This window comes from Scyliorhinus torazame, chromosome 29 (assembly GCF_047496885.1).
Source record: "Scyliorhinus torazame isolate Kashiwa2021f chromosome 29, sScyTor2.1, whole genome shotgun sequence".
NCBI lineage: Eukaryota > Metazoa > Chordata > Chondrichthyes > Carcharhiniformes > Scyliorhinidae > Scyliorhinus > Scyliorhinus torazame.
The window spans coordinates 9,703,344-9,725,723 of record NC_092735.1 but is presented as its reverse complement, the minus strand read 5'-3'; the positions used below and the strand labels follow the sequence as shown (position 1 = coordinate 9,725,723).

Genomic DNA, 22,380 nt, shown 5'->3' with positions numbered 1-22,380 from the left:
CAGCAAACCCTTCCAGCAAACCCCCCCCCCCCCCGGCCAACTTCTGTCTACAGTGCCCCATGGCCAAGTGTCACACAGGCCCCCCCGCCTCGCTCCCAGAGTTGGTTACCTGTCGTCCTGGTCCTTGACCTTCACATGTCTAGTACATTCAGCTGCTTTTTAATGTGACTTGGGCTGAACTGCATTGGATGGACACTGGCACCCGTGACCGTTCAAGACCCCTGGCGTAGGTCTGTATAAACAGTAACTCTCTCCAGCAGCAGCAAGCTCCATCGGCGGGACCCTCCAGTCTGCCGGCAGCCCACCCACACCTGCAGATTTCCCGACGGAGTGGGAGTGGCCCCAATGGGAAACCCCTTTGGCTGGCCGCGGGAACGGAGGAACCTGCTGTCGGCAGGGGCACACCGGGCCGGAAAACCATGGCTGGCGGACTGGAGAATCCCCCCCCCCCCCGGATCTTTTCAAATAAAATGTCGGGGCTGCTGAGGTTGACTGTTGAGAGGTAAACTGCAGGCTCCACTGCCTGTGCGGAACCTCGAATGACAAAGTTAATGGCGGTAACTCTAAAGCCCTGGGGCTGGATTCTCCGTTTCTGACAATAAGTGTGGAGGATCTGTGGCGTTTTACTTCAAAAATAAAAGTCGGCGGCTCCCCCTCATCAATCCTGCGACCAGTGAGGGGCTAGCGACTGCGACGCGTAAAACTCCCATCTCCCACGATGTAAACGGCTGGAGAATCGGCAAGTTGCTGTCCGCAAATGCACCGGTGACGACTTGCAGCGGTCGCGCCGTAAAACCTGGCCATGCGCGGGCCGACCACCCAGGCCCCCCCCAAGCTGCACAGCTCCCGCCCGACTGTGACGGCCACTGGACACAGTCCGCAGCCGCCATGACGCGTTCCCCACCTCTGAGACCACACGTCTCCCTCACGGTCAGGAACTCAGCCCATCGGGGGAGGGCCTTCAGGGACGTGCTAAGACGGTCCCAACGGCATGCGACGCGATGCATATAGAACCTGCGTCAAACGGGTGCCGCCCCGATTTCGATGTCAAAGGGGATTCTGCGCCCGATCGCCGAATACGAATCGGCGTCGGGAATGGGAGAATCCCGCCCCTGATTTCCCGACTCGCACCCATTGCTAAAGAGACTGCGAACAAAGGAGAATAGTAAAATTCTCCCTTTGCCAACTCTATGAGTACTTCGACAAAGTCCAACATTTTGCAACCTGAGATACTTTGTTAATTTGTTTTTTAAAACTGAGGCTAAACAGAACATTATTTCACCAGGCGTTCTTCCTCCGATTGTAACCTGTTTATTTTCTCCCCACTTCTAGCGCTATTTCCTACGTCGAGCTCAGCGGGTTTGCCAGTACCCCGGTGGCTCTGAGCCAGGCACCCAGCACTGGCTTTTCCATCCCCTGGGATACCAGTTCTTTGTGGAATGTGATTGGTCTCTTAAACCTGCTCCAAGAGAAAGTTTCTTCAGCTCCCTCAGGAGTCCAGGTAAGGGGATGACGAGCAGGATCCCACTACACTGCCGTCCTCGACAAACTGACCACCTCTCAGTAAAACAAACTCTCCTCCCCAAGATTAAAAAAGCAGTCCACGGATGTTTAGAACGGCTTACCGTTATTCAGCTGAGATGACAGACCAAAGCCCATAGTCCAGGCAGGAGATTTCTTATTTTGAGATTTAAGGGGGAAAAAACAAAATAAATCAGGAGCTGAAAGTAAAGGTAAAGTCGCCACAGATGAGCATAGGCTACTTTCCCCTTTGAGGGGAAGAGCTGACTGGCGGTGATTTAACCTGAGGGTCACCACACCTCAGACGAGTGGCCAGGTTGAGAAGGCGGGACCTTCATGAATAACCTCAGCCTGTAGGCCTCGCTCTGTGTCACGAACCAGCTGCCCAGCCAACTGAGCTAAACCCGGTTCAGGCGGTGGCAATTATGTGAAACCGTGCTTAGTTTAAAGGTACCAGATGCGTAGAAGGAAGGAAATGGCTGTCAGAATTCTCGTGCCCATGAGGAGGGTGGGTAGGTGGGCGGCACAAACATCCATGCCAGATGTTTGAGTCAATGTTTGTTGCCCTTCCCTAATTACCCCTGAATGTCTAGCTTGCAAAGCCATTTCAGAGGGTAGTTACGAGTCAACCACATCCCTGTGAGTCTGGAGCATGGTGACCGACTCTTGGAGAGAACAGGGATAGCCTGCCATGGGAATCCGCGCCGGTAAGGGGGCGGGGAGGAGTGGATGTTGCAAGAGCTGTTACAGCGGAAAGCAGATACTGATCTGACGTGGGGTTTTAACGGCCCAGGGATAAGCAGTGCCCGGGACAGTGGATTCCGTTACGGGACGATCCCCGTTCAGTAAGGGACGATTGGTCATCCTGGTCTGGTGTCATGTGTAGGCCAGACCAGGTACGCAGATTTCCTTCTCCAAAGCAAGTTAGCGCCCCAGACCGTTGACAATTTACTACAGTTGTCGGTATGTTCAAAGCAGAATTCAATAGACTTCTAGCGAGCAATGACATTCAGGGATGCGGGGAAAGTGAGGGAAGATGGCACCACGGTGGAAGATTACCCATGGTCTAGATAAACGGTGGAATAGGTTCAAGGGGCAGAGCGGCCTACTCCTAGTTTCATGGTCACCATTAGCAAAATTAGCCTCAATTCCAGGTTTAATTAATTGAATTTAAATTCCACCAACTGCGGTAGTGCGATTTGAACCCATGTCCTTTGGAGCATTAACCTGGATATCTGGATAACTAGTCTGGTTACTACAACACCACCCTCTCTCCTAAAACCTGTATAGCCGTAAAAGTCCCTGCCCGTATATTTTCACCTGGAAATGGCTACCTGTGATACGCTATTACTTTTTATCTTGCAGTCGATCCAGTAACTCAGGTGAACCAGGCATTTTGTGAAAATCTGCTTGAAAGAGCTGTATACACGCTGCTAAAGCCAGAGACCGAGGAATCTGGGTATGTTCAACCGCCGCGCTGTCATTGCATTGGAAAGGGCACAGAGGCGATTCACCAGGGTGTCGCAGGGCTGGAGTGTTTCAGCTATGAAGAGAGGCTGGGTAGACTGAGGCTGTTTTCCTTCGGGCAGGGTGGGGACCTCATCGAGATGTACAAAATTATGTGGGATATAGATGGAAAGAAACCTTTCCCCTTAGTAGAGGGGTCATTAACCAGGGAGCAGAGTTTTACGGTAAGGGGCAGGAGATTTAGAGGAGGTTTGAGGAAAAGCTTTTTCACCCAAGGGGTGGTGGGAACCTGGCACTCGCTGTCTGAAAGGGTGGTGGAGGCGGGAACCCTGACAACATTTAAGAAGCATTTTGATGAGCATTTGAAACGTCACAAGGCCATGGACCAAGTGCTGGAAATGGGATTTGAGTAGATAGGTGCTTGAAGGCTGCCGTGGAAACAATGGGCCGAAGGGCCTCTTTTCCTGCTGACTCAATGACTCCTGTGCCTTGATGTGCATGTTTGGGGTGGGGTGAGGTTAAAAGAGGTTGGTGATTGTGAGTTTCGTGTATCGATGAATTTAGCAATGCATTTCTGGCACTTTTTCCGTGGTCATTGGCTTGGTGGACAATTTCCTAATCCCTTCAAACCTGTCGTGTTCCTGGAGAGAGAAGCGCTTTGTAACAGGGTACGGGTGGCCAAGGGATGTCTCACAAACAGGGGAGCACAGTAGCACAAGTGGATAGAACTTTGGCTTCACAGCGCCAAGGTGCCAGGTTCGATTCCCCGCTTGGGTCACTGTCTGTGCGGAGTCTGCACGTTCTCTCCGTGTCTGCGTGGGTTTCCTCCGGGTGCTCCGGTTTCCTCCCACAGTCCAAAGACGTGCAGGTTAGGTGGATTGGCCATGATAAATTACCCTGAGTGGCCGAAAAGTTTAGGAGGGGTTATCGGGTTACGGGGATAGGGTGGAAGTGAGGGCTTAATTGGGTCGGTGCAGACTCGATGGGCTGAATGGCCTCCTTCTGCGCTGTATGTTCTATAATGTTTATTGAGGTGGCCTGCCTTTTTTGATTCTAAGTAAAATACTTGAAAGTCTGGCCTGCTTTTATTTTTAAAGCATGCTTAAATAATAATAATGCTTGAAGTCTGGATTCACTGGATTAGACCTGATGTGAACTTTTAGTTTTGTCTTTCTACGCTAAGTGGCTCTGTTGGCACAAACTGAATACAGTATAATGTGGGGAAGTATGCGTTTCTTCACTTTAATCGTAAAAAATACAACAAGGAGATTATTTTTAAAAGGCGTGAAGTTTGTAAATGTTGGTGTCCAGAGAGACCCGGGTGTGCTTGTAAACGGAGCTCTGATAGTTCGCCTGTAAATGCAGAAATGAAGAAGGCAAATGGTTTGTTGGCCTTTATTGCAAAGGGGATTGGATGACTGGAATAAGGAAATCTTGCCATAATTATCCAGGGCATTCCTGAGATAACACCTGGAATACTGTGTGCAGTTTTAGTCTCCATATTTAAGGAAGGCTTTACTTACATTGGAGACGTTGCAGCAAAGGTTCAGTTGATTGTTCCCTAGGATGAGAAGGTTTATTTTAAATTTAAGGGGCAATTTAGTGTGGCCAATTCACCTACCCTGCACATCTTTGGGTTGTGGGGGTGAAACCCACGCAGACACTGGGAGAATGTTTAAACTCCACACGGACAGTGACCCAGGGCCGGGATGGAACCCGGGTCCTTGGCACCGTGAAGCAGCAGTGCTAACCACTGCGCCACCGTGCTGCCCCAGGATGAGAAGGTTGTCCTGAAGTTGAGTGACTTGGGTCTATATTCTCTGGAGTTTAAAAGAATGAGTGTCGATCTCATTGAAGCATCAATATCCTGAAGAAGCTCGATAGGGATTCTATGGCGGAAATTATTTTCGCTGGTCGGGGAATCCAAAACACTGGGAAGAAGAGTCTCAGAATAGGGTATCGATCATTTAGGACTGAGGTCAGGCGAAAGATCTTCACTCAAGGGGTTGAGACTCTCTGGAAATCCCCATTCCAGAGGATTGTGGGCGCTCCGTTAGTGGCTGTATTTAAAATAGTCTGGGATAAACAGATTTTTAATATTTTTGGGAATTAAGACATACAGGATCCGGACAGGAAAGTGGAATTGAAGCCCAAAATTGGCCGTGATCATATTGAATGGCACAGCATTCAATGGGCCGAATGGTCTACTCTTGCTGCTATAATCTTGTCTACTTGTGTTCCTCTGTGGAAAGACTGCACCCCTGAAAATGCTGCTTGATCTGGACGTGTTTGCTGCATTTCTTGCTGTTTGTCTGTATAAATGTAAGCTGTTGTGAGATAAACGTTTTTTTAAAAACCTGAACAGAAGGTTATTAATATTAACCAAGTGTGCCATCTGTTGCAGGGAGTTCTCTAATGCCTTGGAGTACCTGCAGTTACTTACCGCCTGCGCAGGCGCAGCCAGGGGTTTGCCGCAGGCATTTGCCACTGATGCCAGTCTGAGAACAGCCACGGGTGAGAATATAGCCTGCGAATGATTGGACTTTGAGATATCTTGGTTCCAGTAATTGTGAATGATCAGGGATGACTGACCACTGTAGCTGTCAAATTTACTCTCTTCACGCACTATGTGCAATTCTCAAGAACTAATACCGTGGCCGGGTTTCCCCGCTTGCCGATGCCGATTTTGTAATCGGCGATCGGGCGGAGAATCTGTTTTTACGACCAAATCGGTGTTCTCGAATGCTCCGTCCCCTCCAAAACGGCGCCTTCATGAAGTACGCCATTGGGACGGCCTCAGGATGTTACCAGAAGGCCCTCCCCCGATGCTCCGCCCCGATTGGCTGAGTTCACGATGGCGCGGTTCAGTTGTGCGCTCAGTTTACATCACCCTGGCCTGGTGGCTGCGGACTGTGTCCAGCGGCGCCACAATTGTGACCGGCCTGTTAGCTGGCTGGCTGGCGGAGTCTCGGCGAGAGATGGGGGGGCTTTGGCGAGAGCTGGTGGGGATTGATTTGGGGTGGTCCGGGGGTGGTGGCGGGGGGTGTCCGGGGGTGGGGGGGGGCGGGGGGGGGGGCACCATCTGGCAGGTCGGGTCCGTGCGCGGCCAGCGCCAGATTGTACGGCGCGACCGCTGCAGGTCGTCGTCATGTCCGGCCACGGACCCGGCAGTTCTCCACCCGTTTATTTTGTGACGGCCGTGTGGTTTACGTGGCGCGGCTGCCAGCCCCATACCGGTCGGAGGATCGGTGCTGGGGCCTCGCCGATTTTTTTCATGGTAGAACTAGACACTTCCTCCGCACGTCGCCTCAAAGTCGGAGGATCCAGTCCCATAGCAGTTAAATTCCAGCAGCAGTTTATTTCCATTTCCATTCATCTACCCACCTCCCATCCACATGTTCAAAGAACTGGAATTCCTAAAGTAAGATCCAAGTCTGCAACTACTGGTCGGAGCCACTTGAACTATTTAGCAGATGTTCTTCAACCTCTCATGAGAGAAAGAATGCTTTCTGTGAAAGTCTAAAACATATTTTCTATTTATACGAGCAGTTTATGATAATTGGAATAAAGTATTTGCTTGTGTCGGTAAATTGCCCCTCTGTCACATTGTCAGGTCCGGATCCTGTCAGTAAGTGGTGGACATCGGTTGTTACCTTTGCTGTGTACTGGCTTCAGGGTGACGATTCGAAGGCGAAAGGATTGTCTCCTAATGTGGAACGAATCCCCAAATCCCTGCAGATGTCTGAGTAAGTTGCTGCTTCCTGTCTTCACAAATCGCGTCCGGCTGAAGGGCGATGCAGTGAACTGTTTTGGAGACCGGAAATAATTCTGTTTCAGCATTAGAGTTTCACTCTAGTGGGCACGCTGAATTGCCCCTTAGTGTCTGAACGTTTAGGTGGGGTTACTTTCTGCACTGTAAATTTTAGGATTCTATCAGTATGTTTCACTTCAAAGGAAGACCCTTTGCCAAAGGAGTTGTCAGTTTCTTAAACATGAGAACAGAAGAGGCCATTCAGCCCCTTCAAGACTGTTCCACCATTCACTTAGATGAAGGCTGATTTGAATCGTGACACCAATTGCCCCTCTTTGGTTTCCACAATGCAGAAGGAGGACATTCAGCCCATCGGGTCTGCACAGACCCTCTAAAAGAGCACCCTATCCATTCCCACTCCCCTGCCCCGTAATCCCGCCTAAACATTTGAAACTAATGTGCAATATATCACGGCCAATCCACCTAACCTGTACATCTTTGGACTGTGGGAGGAAACCGGAGCACCCGGAGGAAACCCACCCAGACACGGGGAGGATGTGCAGACTCCGCACAGACAGTGACCCAAGCCGGGAATCGAACCTGGGACCCTGGAGCTGTGAGGCAACAGTGCTAACCACCGTGCCGCCCAGAAATATTAAAGCCCTTGCCTAATAAAAATCTGTCAATATCGGTTTTACAATTCCCAATTGGCTCCCAGCCCCAATAGATTGCTGGGAGCGGGAGAAGTTGTAGATTTCCACCACATTGTGTGAAGAATTGCCCACTGACACCACCGCCGGAGGCCGAGTTCTAATTTTTAAAGATTTGCCCCTTATTCTGGACTCTGCCCCCAGAGGAAATAGTATCTGTCATCCCTATCAACTCATTTCATTATCTGGAACGCCCGATTGGATTACCCCTTAATTTTCTATTCTCAAGGGAATAAAAGCCTGTGCAACCTGTGCGCATAATGTAACCCTTCTAAGGCCAGGTATCAGGGCATCATTTTATACCCTTTGTTATTATAACGCTGCCCGGAAATCTGAAGTAAATCTCAGTTTTAAGAGGTTGTGCCAGACGAGGGATGATCTGTTTCCTGAATGCCAGTTTTGGCCAACGATAGCTCTGAAAAGGGGGGGGGGGCGCCCAGGGCGACGCAGTGGTTAGCACTGCTGCCTCACGATGCCGAGGACCCAGGTTTAATCCTGGACCCGGGTCACGGTCCGTGTGCAGTTTGCACATTCTCCCCGCCACAACCCAAAGATGTGCAGGGTAGGTGGATTGGCCACGCCAAATTGACCCTACCCGTTGCTTCAGATCCATTTAAAAACCCAGCCAGTCCAACGCTCTCGAAAGTTGTGCAATTGTTTAAGGTGGGTGCACCATCAGCTAACTCGCGCCCTCATTGTGCCCGACAACTCTCTTTCCAGAAGCCCGCTGCCGAAGGCAATTCTTCACGTCTATAAGGCCATGCAAGCCAGCCTGTTGGGGAAACGAGAAGCTCATCAGACAACGTTCCTGCACTGTGAAAGGGCCAGTGGATACCTGTGGAACACCGTGACTGTTTCCAGCCCGCACCAGGACACCAACCTACATAAGGTACGGGCCAGCGCTGCTCGTCCCACTTCGGGAGGGGGTTTGTGTGCTGTGGAGCAGCAGGTTTGGGAGGGGGAAGAAGTGTGCTCGGGGGCTTTCAGAAAGGCGAAAGATGGTGGCCTCTGTGGTGCATTGTAGTTGCATTGCATGTGCCAGCGATGTTGTGCAATGTGTCTGCAGTGCAATGCAAAGGTGTACCCTGCGCATCGAGACGTGGACATGTTTTACAGTCATTGAGGTCTTCCACTTGTGGTCAGAGGTGTCCCTTCAACAAAAGGCCCAAAATGCATGATTTGTAGCCCAGCGCTTCTGGGCATTTCTCGACAATCTCCACATCCCTAATATGTTTGTGAAAGTTATATTGAGTCTACAGCACAGAACCATTTAGCCAAACTGCCCGTGTTTACGTTATAGAACCATAGACACCCTACAGTGCAGAAGGAGACCATTCAGCCCATCGAGTCGGTATCGACCCTCTGAAAGAGCACTCGACTTAAGCCCAGGCCTCCACCCTATCCCCGTAACCCACAGCTAACCTTTTGGACACTATGGGGCAATTTAGCATGGCCAATCCACCTAACCTGCACATCTTTGGACTGTGGGAGGAAACCGGAGCACCCGGAGGAAACCCACGCAGTGACTGGGAGAACTTGCAGACTCCACACAGACAGTGACCCGAGGCCGTAATTGAACATGGGTCCTGGCGCTGTGAGGCAGCAGTGCCAACCACTGTGCCGCCCCGTTGCACACAAGCCTCATCCCACTCTTCTTCCAATCCTATCTGCATGTTATTCTATTCCTTTCTCCCTCATGCATCTGTGCTATTTTCCTCAGTCACCCTTTGGGGTAGCAAGTTTCATAGTCTAATCATGTTCTGAGTAATGAGGTTTCTCCTGAATTTAATATTAGATTTATAATTGACTATCCTACGTTTATGACCAATATTTTTAGGCTCCTTCACAAGTGGAAATACCTTCTCTACACTTGGGAATGGAGCACCTTCATAATCAGGTCAACCGTCAGACTGAGCCACAGTCTTTTCAGCCTCTCCTGAGGCTGTTGTCCGTTTGTGTGCCATCTTCGGAAATCATTTTTGCACAGTCCAAAGATGTGCAGGTTCGGTGGATTGGCCACATTCAAATTGCCCCTTTGTTTCCAAAGATGTGCCGCAACTTCAAGAGTATTGAAAGTCAAAGAGATCTAGGAGTACAGGTCCATAGGTCACTGAAAGGGGCAACACAGGTGGAGAAGGTAGTCAAGAAGGCATACGGCATGCTTGCCTTCATTGGCCGGGGCATTGAGTATAAGAATTGGCAAGTCACGTTGCAGCTTATAGGACCTTAGTTAGGCCACACTTGGAGTATAGTGTTCAATTCTGGTCGCCACACTACCAGAAGGATGTGGAGGCTTTAGAAAGGGTGCAGAAGAGATTTACCAGAATGTTGCCTGGTATGGAGGGCATTAGCTATGAGGAGCGGTTGAATAAACTCGGTTTGTTCTCACTGGAACGAAGGAGGTTGAGGGGCGACCTGATAGAGGTCTACAAAATTATGAGGGGCATAGACAGAGTGGATAGTCTGAGGCTTTTTCCCAGGGTAGAGGAGTCAATTACTAGGGGGCATAGGTTTAAGGTGTGAGGGGCAAGGTTTAGAGGAGATGTACGAGGCAAGTTTTTTACGCAGAGGGTAGTGGGTGCCTGGAACTCGCTACCGGAGGAGGTGGTGGAAGCAGGGACGATCGTGACATTTAAGGGGCATCTTGACAAATACATGAATAGGATAGGAATAGAGGGATACGGACCCAGGAAGTGGAGAAGATTTTAGTTTAGACGGGCAGCATGGTCGGCACGGGCTTGGAGGGCCGAATGGCCTGTTCCTGTGCTGTACTTTTCTTTGTTCTTTGAACATAAACTCATTATAATCCCCCTTTAACACAAATGGAAATAGGATGTATATTGAACAGTAAATATATTGATGCACTAGTCTGTTGTCAAATATATTTTTGTGCCCTGTCTCAATTTTTGGAAGCCTGGTGGGCGGGACAATTTTTTTCTAATGTTGGGACAAGCTCTTTAACACATCGGGGGGAAATCTGACTCTCGCCTCTGTCCTGTGTGAGGATAACATTCTATTTCTCTCTCTCTCCTCGGCAGGCCATACAGCTGTTAATCTGCGACATTTTGCTTTCGATTCGTACAACCTTGTGGCAAAAGCAGGCAAACTCCAGCCAGGCTGTGGGTGAGACCTACCAAGCTTCAAGTCTCGAACTGAAAGGGTTCCAGCGAGACCTGAGCAGTCTCCGAAAGCTTGGCCAGACATTTAAGCCTGCACATCGTAAGGTAAGCCCATGTATTCATCCAAGTAACGTGCCACTAGATGGAAGATCATGGGCACACTGACCCTAATATTTTAATGGCCCAAGTGTATTTTATACTAATGGCCAGTTTATTCCAAGCCATAGTGTCTTTTTAAAGCACTTCTTGCAGTGCTCTTCAAACCTTTCCCTGCTGTGGCCCCATTTTACTCTTTCACACTTGGTGCGACCCCAGAGTTAATATTAGGGGGAACGGGGAGCAGGAGGAGATTTGTTGAGCGGGGTTTGGCTTCAAACAGCATGGACACAGATGCCAAAAACACGATCGTTTTGTAAGCTCTGTTGGCGCCAGCGATTGGGCCTCAGAGATCATTGGTTTAGGCTGCGGCCACAGGCAAAAAAAAAAAGAAATTGCTCACGTTTAAAGGGGCCTCGGGGCTGATCCCAGAGTTGTCAACTCCCAGCCGTGGCGCCACCGCCACCATTACTACATTGGAGCCCACCATCCTGCTGAGGGTTGTGACCGCAGTTTGGTAACCCCTGCGTTACTGTGCATCCGAGCACTTCAGATGCATTGAAGGTGTAATAACTGTTACATTAACTGAGGAGGCATGTTGGCCAGGAGAGAAAAGTTGTACGCTTTTAAAAAAAAAACAAAAACCTATTTTATTACAAACATGTATCAAAGTAGGTTACAGCAAGTAAACACCCCGGGAAACATACTCCCCAACAATCAACTATACAGTCTGTACAGATGTCCCCGCCTCCCCCCGTCCCCCCGGCGACGAACAGCCCCTCAAACACAGACACAAACATCCCCCACCTTTTCTCAAACTCCCCTGCTGAGCCCCTTAACTCATATTTTATCTTCTCTAACCGCAGGAAGTCATACAGGTCACCAACCATGCTGCTACCCCCGGTGGCGATGCCGACCGCCACTCCAGCAAGATTTGGCGCCGTGCAGTCAGAGAGGCGAAGGCCACGACATCGGCCTTCCTCCTCTCCATGAGCTCCGGCTTCTCTGAAACCCCAAATATCGCCACCAAAGGGTCCAGGTCCACCTCCTCCTTCACTGTCCTGGCTAAGACCGCGAACCAGCCATTTATATATATCCCCAATTCGTTCCTCCCCTTCCACATCCGGAAGCAGCAGTCGCTCCAGCAGGGTGAATCCCAGCAACCTCGGTACGCTTTTTAAAAAAATCGTGTCGTGTAATCTTTAGCATCTATCTGCACCAGAACAACCATACCCTCCCCCAAAAAACTGCACTGCCTCAAAATCGTCACTGAGTAGTATAGTCACGTCCAAGAGTGGGCAGGTTCTGACTCCAGTCAGAGACTTTTATCCTTTAAACCCCACTTACAGTTCTCTAATGTATCCAGAGATTTGAACTCCCAATCCAGGTTGATATTCCAGTGCCGTACTGAAGGAATGCTGCACTGTCGGAGATGTTAATTGTATACTAACCGCAGGCGACACGGTGATGTAGTGATTAGCACTGCTGCCCCACAGCGCTGAGGACCCGGGTTTGATCTCGGCCCCGGGTCACTGTTGGAGAGTCACTTTTGCTCCGACAGCAGGCACGACTAAAACTGTGGGAATTGGGTTCGGAGGTGTATGTTTGTAATGTGTAACTCTGGTAAATAATTCCTTATAAAAGTGTAAGTAACTGTACCAATTCTGTTGTTCGCCACTTGGTTTTCTAGTGAGGACCAGGAAGTCCGTGTTTCACATGAAATGTTAAACCCCAGCGGCGCAATGGTTAGCACTGCAGCCTCACGCCGCCGAGGACCTGGGTTCGATCCCGGCTCTGGGTCACTGTCCGTGTAGAGTTTGCACATCCTCCCCGTGTTTGCGTGGGTCTCACCCCCACAACCCAAAGATGTGTAGGGTAGGTGGGTTGACCACATTAATTAATTAAATTTTTAAAAACATTTTTTTTATATTAAACCACAGCAATTGGGAGATGAAGTCGGCCATTCGACCCTTTGAACCTGCCTCACCATTCAACAAGGTCATGGCTGATTTGATTGTGGCCTCATCGCCACTTTCCTGTCTGTCTCACCTACTTGATCAAATTTTTAAAAAGAATTATGAAGGGATTTTGGAGGGAGAGGCCATTTTTCCTGGTTGGGGAGTCCATGATGATGGTTGGGGATAAATTTATTTGGTCAAAGGTGGTGCAAAGCAGCAAGTGGTTGAGGAAGGTACCCTTGCTCCTGTGAAAGGGAAATTCTCTTCTGTGAAAACCCCCAAGTCGCCACACTCCGGGGCCTGAGGGAGAATTCAGAATGTCCAATTCACCTAACCTGCACATCTTTGGACTGTGGGAGGAAACCGGAGCACCCGGAGGAAACCCACGCAGACACGGGGAGAACGTGCAGACTCCGCACAGACAGTGATCCAAGCCAGGAATCGAACCTGGGACCCTGGCGCTGTGAAGCAATTGTGCTATCCACTGTGCAGTTGCAGGACGGCAGAAATTTTTATAATTTCTTTCATAGGATGTAGGTGTTGCGGCAAGGCCAGCATTTACTGCCCTTCCCTAATTGTTAAGTGTCAACCACATAGGCCAGACCGGGTAAGGACGACAGATTTCCCTTCCCTAAAGAACACAAGTGAAGCAGATAGACAACAATCAATGATAATATCATAGCCACCATTACTGAGACTAGCTTCCAATTCCAGGGGCGAAATTCTCCGGTATCGGCGCGATGTCTGCCGACTGGCGCCCAAGACAGCGCAAATCAGTCGGGCATCGCGCCACCCCAAAGGTGCGGAATGCTCCGCATCTTGGGGGGGCCAAGCCCCAACCCTAAGGGGCTAGACCCGCGCCGGACGAATTTCCGCCCCGCCAGCTGGCGGAAAAGGCCTTTGGTGCCCCGCCAGCTGGCGCGCAAATGACATCTCCAGGCGGCGCATGCACAGGAGCGTTAGCGGCCGCTGACGGCATTCCCGCGCATGCGCAGTGGAGGGAGTCTTCCGCCTCCGCCATGGTGGAGACCGTGGCGAAGGTGGAAGGGAAAGAGTGCCCCCACGGCACAGGCCCGCCTGCAGATCGGTGGGCCCTGATCGCGGGCCAGGCCACCATGGGGGCACCCCCCGGGGCCAGATCCCCCCCCAGGACCCCGGAGCCCCGCCTGCGCCGCCTTGTCCCGCTGGTAAGGTAGGTGGTTTAATCTACGCCGGCGGGACAGGCATTTTAGCGGCGGGACTTCGGCCCATCCGGGCCGGAGAATCGCGGGGGGGGACCCGCCAACCGGCGCGGCGCGATTCCCGCCCCCGCCGAATGTCTGGTGCTGGTGAATTCGGCAACCGGCGGGGGCGGGATTCACGCCAGCCCCCGGCGATTCTCCCCCGGAGAATCTCACCCCAGACATCTATTACCAGCTGCCCTGGTGTGATTTGTACCTGTGACCCCTCTCCCTGTGGAGTGCTGAGCCTCTGGATTACTAATCCGCTACACCATCCCCTTTATCTTGAAGCGTTGTGAGGGCGGAGGAGATTACCGATAGGGAGGGGCGAGTCCACGGAGCGATTTTAGAACCAAAGTACGCAATATTTAATATCTAAGTGTTGCGGAGACGGATGAACGGGTCCCAACTATCAAGTGTAACCGCCTATCAGATTAGACAATTATTGTGCGTTTAATAGTTGAGTCATTGTGCTTCACAACCCTCCTGTGTGTGTGTTTTTTTTAATCAGATGTTTCTGCATGAGGCGACTGTACGACTGATGGCAGGGGCAAGCCCGACTCGAACCCATCAGCTTCTGGAGCACAGCCTGAGAAGACGCACGCCACACCCCATCCAACAAGGTGAGCGTGTTTTCTACCAGCTGCCACTGTTGGAGCTTCTTGTGCGCAGTCCAGTAGGTCATCCTGACACGAGGTGGTATTGGTGCAAACAGAAACATCATCGTGCTTTTCAACAGTTCTGAGACACTTTACAATTCTGCATTTGGCCTTCTATCTTTTATTTTGGCCTTTTCAGCAATGCTTTTAGTCATCTTAAGTCTTTCATCCCTGCCTTGTAAAATACTCTGGGATTATTCACTGTGTAAGTCGCTGTATAAGTAACGTCATAGCATTTTCAGGCTGTAAAAGACCTTTGATCTGTCTAGCTCACTACTAATCCACAGTAGTCCCTTGGTGCATTGCTAATAACCCTCAATCCCCTTCATTGACGTTCCTTCATGAACCAATGAATCCCTGCCATGCAGGAGGAGGCCATTCGGCCCATCGAGTGCACCGAGCCACCAAAAGAGCACCTAACCTAGTCCCAATCCCTCTCCCTATTCCTGTAACCCCGCCTAACCTGCACAGCTTTTGGACACTTAAGAGGCAATTTATCAGGGCCAATCCACCTAACCTGCACATCTTTGGACTGTGGGAGGAAACCGGAGCACCCGGAGGAAACCTACGCAGACACGGGGAAACCTCCACACAGAGAGTCACCCAAGGTGGGAATCCGTTAAGGTTTCTTGTTTCACCGGCCCTGCCAGACTTACAACAGCAGCAACTCTTTAACATTGTGAATTGTCCCGAAGACTTTCAACAGGAGCAGTTTCAGACAAAATCTGATCTCCTTGGAGGGCATACTCGACCTCTGAAGAGCATGAAGCTGCTTCAATGTACTGCCCTCCGTTACTCGTATGTAACAATGAGAGATCAAAATGTTTTAAATTATTAAGGGTTTCGGGAGAGAGAGAGCGATTCTTTCCTGGTTGGGAAGTGAGCAATTGACGGTCGAAGTTGAATTTATTTGGTCCCAGCAGCAAGCGGTTGAGGCGAAGATCCTTGCACCTTTCAAATGGAAAATTGAATAGAGATTTGAAACCGAGGAAAGTACAGAGCGGAGGCGACACAGGGCCAGGATCAGTTCTGGATTGTTGACAGCAAAGAACCAGCTTGAAAAAGAAGGTGGCTTCATCAGGAGATATTCAGACAGCTCACCAAAACGTGGACAAAGAGAGGCTGAGGCGTTTAGGGCGGGGGGGGGGGGAGAGAAATTCCAGAGCTTGGGGTCCAGGCCTTTGACGGTATGACCGTCAGGAGTGAAGTGATAAGGGCGGCACGTGGCATAGTGGTTAGCATTGCTGCCTACGGCGCTGAGGACCCGGGTTCGAATCCCGGCCCTGTCCGTGTGGAGTTTGCACATTCTCCCCGTGTCTGCGCGGGTTTCACCCCCACAACCCAAAGATGTGCAGGGTAGGTGGATTGGCCACGCTAAACTGCCCCTTAATTGGAAAAAAATGAAATAATTGGGTACTCTAAATTTATTTTTTTAAAAGGAGTGAAGTGATGAAGGTGAAGAGTTCGCAAGAGCCTCGAATTGGAGGGGTGTGCAGCGATCTCCGAGGGTTAGAAGTAGGGACGGTGAGGAGATATGGTTGATAGAAAGAAAGTCAGTTTTTAATTTTCAATACATAAATATATATATATAAATGCCACAATAAAATACTTTTCAAAAAAAAAATGTTTTCAATTTTTAAATCAAAGTGTTGCTGTGCCAGGAGCCAGTGGGGTGGGTGAACAGGACTCGTTCTTCAAACACCTCAATTAGGTCTCCCCCTGCAGCTTCTATACTCCAGAGAGTGCAAGTCCAGTCGATGAGATGACAATGCTGTATAATCTAACCCATTAAACCCTGTTTTCATTCTGGTGAATCTGTGCTGCAGCTCTTCCAGCGTCAGTAATGTCCTTCCTGGTGTGGGGTGCCCTGAACTGATTGCAGCACTAAACTGGCTTTGTTGTTTGTACCTTCAAAATTAAGGTCTGGAATCATGGAATCCCTACAGTACAGACAGGCCATTCAGACGATCGAGTCTGCACTGACCCTCTGAATGAGCACTCTACCCATACCCACTCCCCTCTATTCCAGTAACCTAACCCGCACATCACTGGACATTAAGGGGTAATTTGGCACGGCCAGTCCACCTAACCGGCACATCTTTGGACTGTGGGAGGAAACCGGAGCACCCGGAGGAAACCCACGAAGACATGGGGAGAATGTGCAAACTCCACACAGACAGTGACCCGAGGCTGGAATTGAATCCGGGTCCCTGGCGCTGTGAGGCAGCAGTGCTAGCCACTGTGCCACCGTGCCGCCCCACTGCACTGACTGAAAAATGCAATGTCTGAGAGTGTGGTGGAGGAAAGTGCCAGCCTTAATGATTTCTGTACTAGGAATCTCTTGACTCTGCCATACCATAGAATCCCTACAGTGCCATTCGGCCCATCGAATGCACCCGACCCGTTGAAAGAGCACCCTACCTAGGCCCACTCCTCTGCCCTTAACCCCTAATCCTGGACACTAAGGGCCAGCTTCAGCATGGCCAATCCACATAACCTGCACATCTTTGGGCTGTGGGAGGAAACCCACGCAGACATGGGGAGAATGTGCAAACTCCACACAGACAGTTACCCAAGGCCGCATGTGAACCCAGGCTCCTGGTGCTGTGAGGCAGCAGTGCTAACCTCTGTGCCACCATGCTGCCCATAGGTTCCATCTTTCCACTATTTAGAAAATGCTCTGATCACACTTCCTTATGTCAAAAGTGAATGATCTCACACTTCACACTGAGCTCCATCTGCCACAATATTGTCTTCTCGCTTAATTTATCGCTAGCCCTTTATAACCTTCTGTTCCTGCCTACACTATTCATACTATCAGCAAATGCAGGGTGGAGGGGGGTTCTGTGCGGAGTCTGCGCGTCCTCCCCGTGTCTGTGTGGGTTTCCTCCGGGTGCTCTGGTTTCCTCCCAAAGATGTGCGGGTTAGGTGGATTGGCCATGATAAATTGTCCCTTCGTGTCCAGGGATGTGCAAGTTACGTTATAGGGATGGGGCGGGTTGTGTAAATGGGTAGGGTGCTCTTTCCGAGGGCCGGTGCAGACTCAACGGGCTGAATGGCCTCCTTCTGCACTGTAGGGAATCTATGGATAATAGCCGCAATGGATTTCTGCCTATTAAAAGTGGTGTTTAAAAAGACACGGCCTCTGTGCCTCACGCCAGGACAGCGGGAGCACGGTTTGTGTCACAACTTTTGTTTAGGGTGCCAGCCGTGTTTCAGTTGGCAACACACTTGCCTCTGTATCACCAGGGATGTGGGTTCAGTTCCATCCCACAGCTGACACTCCATTGCAGTGTCAAGTAAACATTGTGCTGTCAAATGACAGACCGTTAAACCAGGGCCCCTTCTGCCTGCTGGGCTGGATATGCAGGATCCCATGCCACACCTTCCACAGAGTAAGAATCACAGAGTTGTTACACTGCGGAGGATCCCATCTGCACCAGCTCTCGGAATGAGCAATTCGCCTCATTCCAATTCCCCGCCTTCTCCCTGTAACCCCGCTTATTCTTCCTTTTCCGACAACAATCAAATTCCCTTTTGAGTACTTCGATTGGACCTGCCTCCACCACACACTCAGGCACTGCATCCAGACCTTAACATCCAGACCTTCATTTTGAAGAAGAGTAAAGGGGTTCTTCCCAATGTCCGTCCCTCCATCAGTATCACTAAAACAGATTATCAGGTCATTATCACATTACTGTTTGCAGGAGTTTTCTGAGAGCAAATTAACTCCCACATTTTCTACATTAAAACAGCTACTTAAAAAGAACCTCATTGGCTCTAAAATACTTGGAGACCTCTGGTGGTTGTGAAAGGCGCTATTTAAATGCACGTCTTTTTCTATCTTGCGACTCGACTTCATGTTTGGTTTGAAGGCCCATGTCAGGTGATGCATTGATGACTCCCTCCCTGAGGGAACTCTGGCTTCCTTGCAGCTGTAAGATAATTCTGATTGTTCTAAAACTGTTCGACGTCCGTCCGGCGGGAACGTTTTTTTGGAGCACTGGAAAGAGTGCTCCAGCTTAAGCTGGAGAAAGAGTATCAAAACTTAAAACATTTTTTAAAATCTGGAAACCTTGAAAACTGGCAAATTTTAAGCAAATCTATTCTTGAATGTCGCTGCAGAGAGAGACATGTTGTCAAAGCTTTTTATCTCGCACTCTGAAGTAATAATCGCTTATTGTCACAAGTAGGCTTCAATGAAGTTACTGTGAAAAGCCCCTGGTCGCCACATTCCGACGCCTGTTCGGGGAGGCTGGTACGGGAATTGAACCCTCGCTGCTGGCATTGTTCTGCATTGCAAGACAGCTATTTAGCCCACAAGAATGCCAAATTTCAACGGATAACTACGATTTGTACAGGAGAAAAATAGGTGCTGATTGTTTGGAAAGTTGACTGATTGGCTGTGGTGCTGCCATGGAGAAGTTTCCCAGGCAATATGTTCAAGCCTTGCACTTTTTAAAAAATTTCTTGGGAGCCTATAGTTCCCAGTTGCTTTCCCCATGGCGATGGCTCAGCGAACCAGGATTGACATGCAAACCATTCGGTACCTTTTTATTTGTTTTATTTTTTATTTATTTATTTTTAAATCTAAAGTTAGAGTACCCAATTATTCTTTTCCCAGTTAAGGGACAATTTAGCGTGGCCAATCCACCTAACCAGCACATCTTTGGGTTTTGGGGGTGAAACCCACACAGACACGGGGAGAATGTGCAAACTCCACACGAACAGTGACCCAGGGCCGGGATTCGAACCCAGGTCCTCGGCGCCGTGAAGATTCACAGAATTTACAGTGCAGAAGGAGGCCATTCGGCCCATCGAGTCTGCACCGGCCCTTGGAAAGAGCACCCCACCTAAGCCGCCTCTCCCCCCCCCCCCTATCCCCACACTTCCTCCTAACCCCGTAACCCCACCTTACCTTATTTTTTTGGACACTAAGGGCAATTTATCATGGCCAATCCACCTACCCCTGCACATCTTTGGACTGTGGGAGGAAACTGTACGAAACCCACGCAAACGCAGGGAGAACGTGCAAACTCCACACAGATAATAACCCAAGCCGGGAATCGAACATGGGACCCTGGCGCTGTGAAGCCATTGTGCTAACCACTGTGCTGCCCATGAAGCAGCTGTCATTCAGCACCCTTTTCTCCTGCGATATAAATTGTTGTGATCATTTGAAATTTGGCATTCTTGTGTTTGTCCTGATGGGTGAGATGGGAAGCTTCAGCAACGTGTCTCTCTTTTAATATTCAAGTAATATTCAAATGCTCTACTGTCAAGTAACTGTTCATGAAATTCATTGTGTGAAATTCAGTGCACACCCATATATTGTTGGGAAGGTATTTGTTTATTTGAAGCAGCTGTTACTAGAGCAAATAATGGAATCACACGATGGTAACACCTTACTAACATTGGCAAAGCAAAATTTCAAGGTCAGTTTGTTTCATAAAATTGTAAGTGCCAGATGTAGCCCAACAGGAGACAAGTTCAGAACAATCTGTCTATGTTTAGAATTCCAGTAAATGAATCCAGGCGGAATTAAGTGGAAACAGGATTGAAAAATATATTATCCATTTTTTTCTTTTGTTATTCACAGGTGAATTGGATGGTGTGCCAGGGCAGAGAGAGCGTGCGGCAGCCATACTCCTGGCATGCCGCCACCTTCCCCTCTCGTTCCTCTCTTCTCCGGGGCAGAGGGCAGTCATGCTGGCTGAGGCAGCACGTACGCTGGAGAAACTGGGAGACAAGCGGTCTGTCAGTGACTGCCAGCAGGTGATCATGAAACTGGGCAGTGGCACGACAATCGCAGCGAGCTGATAAACGCCATCCCGCAGCATCTCCTCTACCCTCTGACTGGATCGCACTGCTCTGGCCCGAAGCTACACCTTTCAGAGCCGACGCGATTTCCTTACGATTAAAATGCAGTTTGGCGGGTTCACCGGCAAAGATATTTTCGCAGTCTCTCTCACACCTAAGCTTACTGTTTTGAGTGTGAAGGTTGCTTTTCACAGACCGCTAATGACGATAATCCAGTAGTTGACTTCTACATGATCCAGTATCGTTATGAGTTTCCCACCCTATCGTCCTCAGCGGTCTATCTAACGCTGATATATTACTGAAGAGGCCCATTAACAATCTGTTGCCTTCTTTGTTTCTCACGGTTCCTTTCTCTCAAATCACCAAGGGTACAGCCAGCTGGTATTGAGATTCCCATTCCCTCAAAGTTTTAAATAATGTATTAAATTGTTACAGCCTCATATTTTACTCCTGAATGGTGTTAAATCTTGGCAATGTAATTTATCATGTGAGAGTTCGGGACAGGCGTTTTTTAGATTTTATATATGTGTAGTTTACAAGAATTTTTTTTTTTTTTCAACGGCCATAAAACCCAAACGAGTCTGACCTTTTTTAGATCGGCTCCATCTAAACTGCTTTCTCACCCGTAATACTTTGTTCGGAGATGCGATGCATCAACATTTAAGTCCACTTATACTGTCTGCTTCTAAGGCCTGTCCTGGTGACTTAATTTCACAACTTTTTTTCCAATCCTTTTTGGTGAAAAACTAATTGCAGGATGTGTTTGTCGCTGCTTTGTTTCAATGAGAAAGTTCTGTTTTTGCTACCATTTCAAGTTCCCGGGATGGGTTTTAGTCCCTGGCTGAATCAGCTTACGTGCTGTAAATAGCTTCTTTCCTCCCCTGGCTCTCCTGAGGATGTACAATGCCAATCTTTGGGCAGCATGGTAGCGCAGTAGTTGGCACTGCTGCCTCACGGCGCCGAGGTCCCAGGTTCGATCCCGGCCCTGGGTCACTGTCCGTGTGGAGGTTGCACATTCTCCCCGTGTCTGCGTGGGCCTCACCCCCACAACCCAAAGATGTGCAGGGTAGGTGGATTGGCCACGCTAAATTGGGAAAAAGAAGAATTGGGTACACTAAATTCATTGTAAGAAAATCAATCAATGACAATCCTCATCGAAGTAGCTAAGTTTTTAAAAAGTCTTGCTTTGTAATTCCCCGGCACTGATACACATCAGTTAAAGTAACTTTACTTTTACTGAAGTAACTTGACTTCATGCTTTATTTAGAAAATTCTCAGTAAATTAGATTAAAGGGTAACTTTAATCTAAAGTTGAAGCATAGTGTAAGTGTAGGATCGATTCAAATTATGGGAACAATCCTTCCCTGTTTTCACCAAATACCTGGTCAATGCTTGTAACTCACATGTCCAATTGGCTCAAATAATAAAATTGATGGACTCTTGAATTTCAAAAATGGGGCACAATTGTTTTTAATGGTATAAAGCACAGGGCAAGGAAGGAAAAAAAGGTGATTTTAGATCATCGGGCTTCATTACTTTATCTTGGATAGAATTAAATGTATCAGCAAAATCAAAAAGAAAAGTGCCATAAAAATTAATGGGAAGCCCCGGAAGTGTACAGAGAGTGTGATCCGGTAGACCTATCCAGCAACAGGCCGGTTGATCCCTGTACCATTCCGTAGTTCAATGAATTGAAAAGTAGACCCATCTTGCCCTGTAATAATATCGAAACAGAGAAGTACATGTGGACAAGATGTGACTGCAGTTCTCTATAGGAGGAACAATGCAAAATCTGTACGTACGAGACCTGGTTAAGTAGTTCCGATTTCCAGTATCCGCGGTGTATAACTCTTGAGATAGTTCTGACCATGGCTTCCTCTATCATTGTTGATGTAAATATTTAGAAACTGGCTTGTAGTTTATTTCTCTCGTTGGACACATGGGGAAAAAAAAAATTCTAATTATGGCTGGTATTTTATTTAAAGGATAAATATCATGAACGTATAGAATGATTTTGAGGCATTTTTTTCCCCACAGAATAAAATACTTCAATACCGAA

General features: G+C 49.0%; 1 protein-coding gene across 1 annotated transcript in view; it reads left to right on the top strand.

Moving 5' to 3' along the window:
- srebf2 (sterol regulatory element binding transcription factor 2) overlaps nt 1–22,380 on the top strand; it is an 81,364-nt gene extending 58,984 nt beyond the window's left edge. Inside the window, exons 12-19 of the mRNA XM_072492032.1 lie at nt 1,333–1,501; nt 2,887–2,980; nt 5,393–5,502; nt 6,602–6,734; nt 8,170–8,338; nt 10,488–10,673; nt 14,354–14,465; nt 20,101–22,380. Coding sequence (XP_072348133.1) covers nt 1,333–1,501; nt 2,887–2,980; nt 5,393–5,502; nt 6,602–6,734; nt 8,170–8,338; nt 10,488–10,673; nt 14,354–14,465; nt 20,101–20,321 — 1,194 coding nt within the window. The 3' untranslated portion in view covers nt 20,322–22,380. The remainder of the gene's footprint in view (nt 1–1,332; nt 1,502–2,886; nt 2,981–5,392; nt 5,503–6,601; nt 6,735–8,169; nt 8,339–10,487; nt 10,674–14,353; nt 14,466–20,100) is intronic.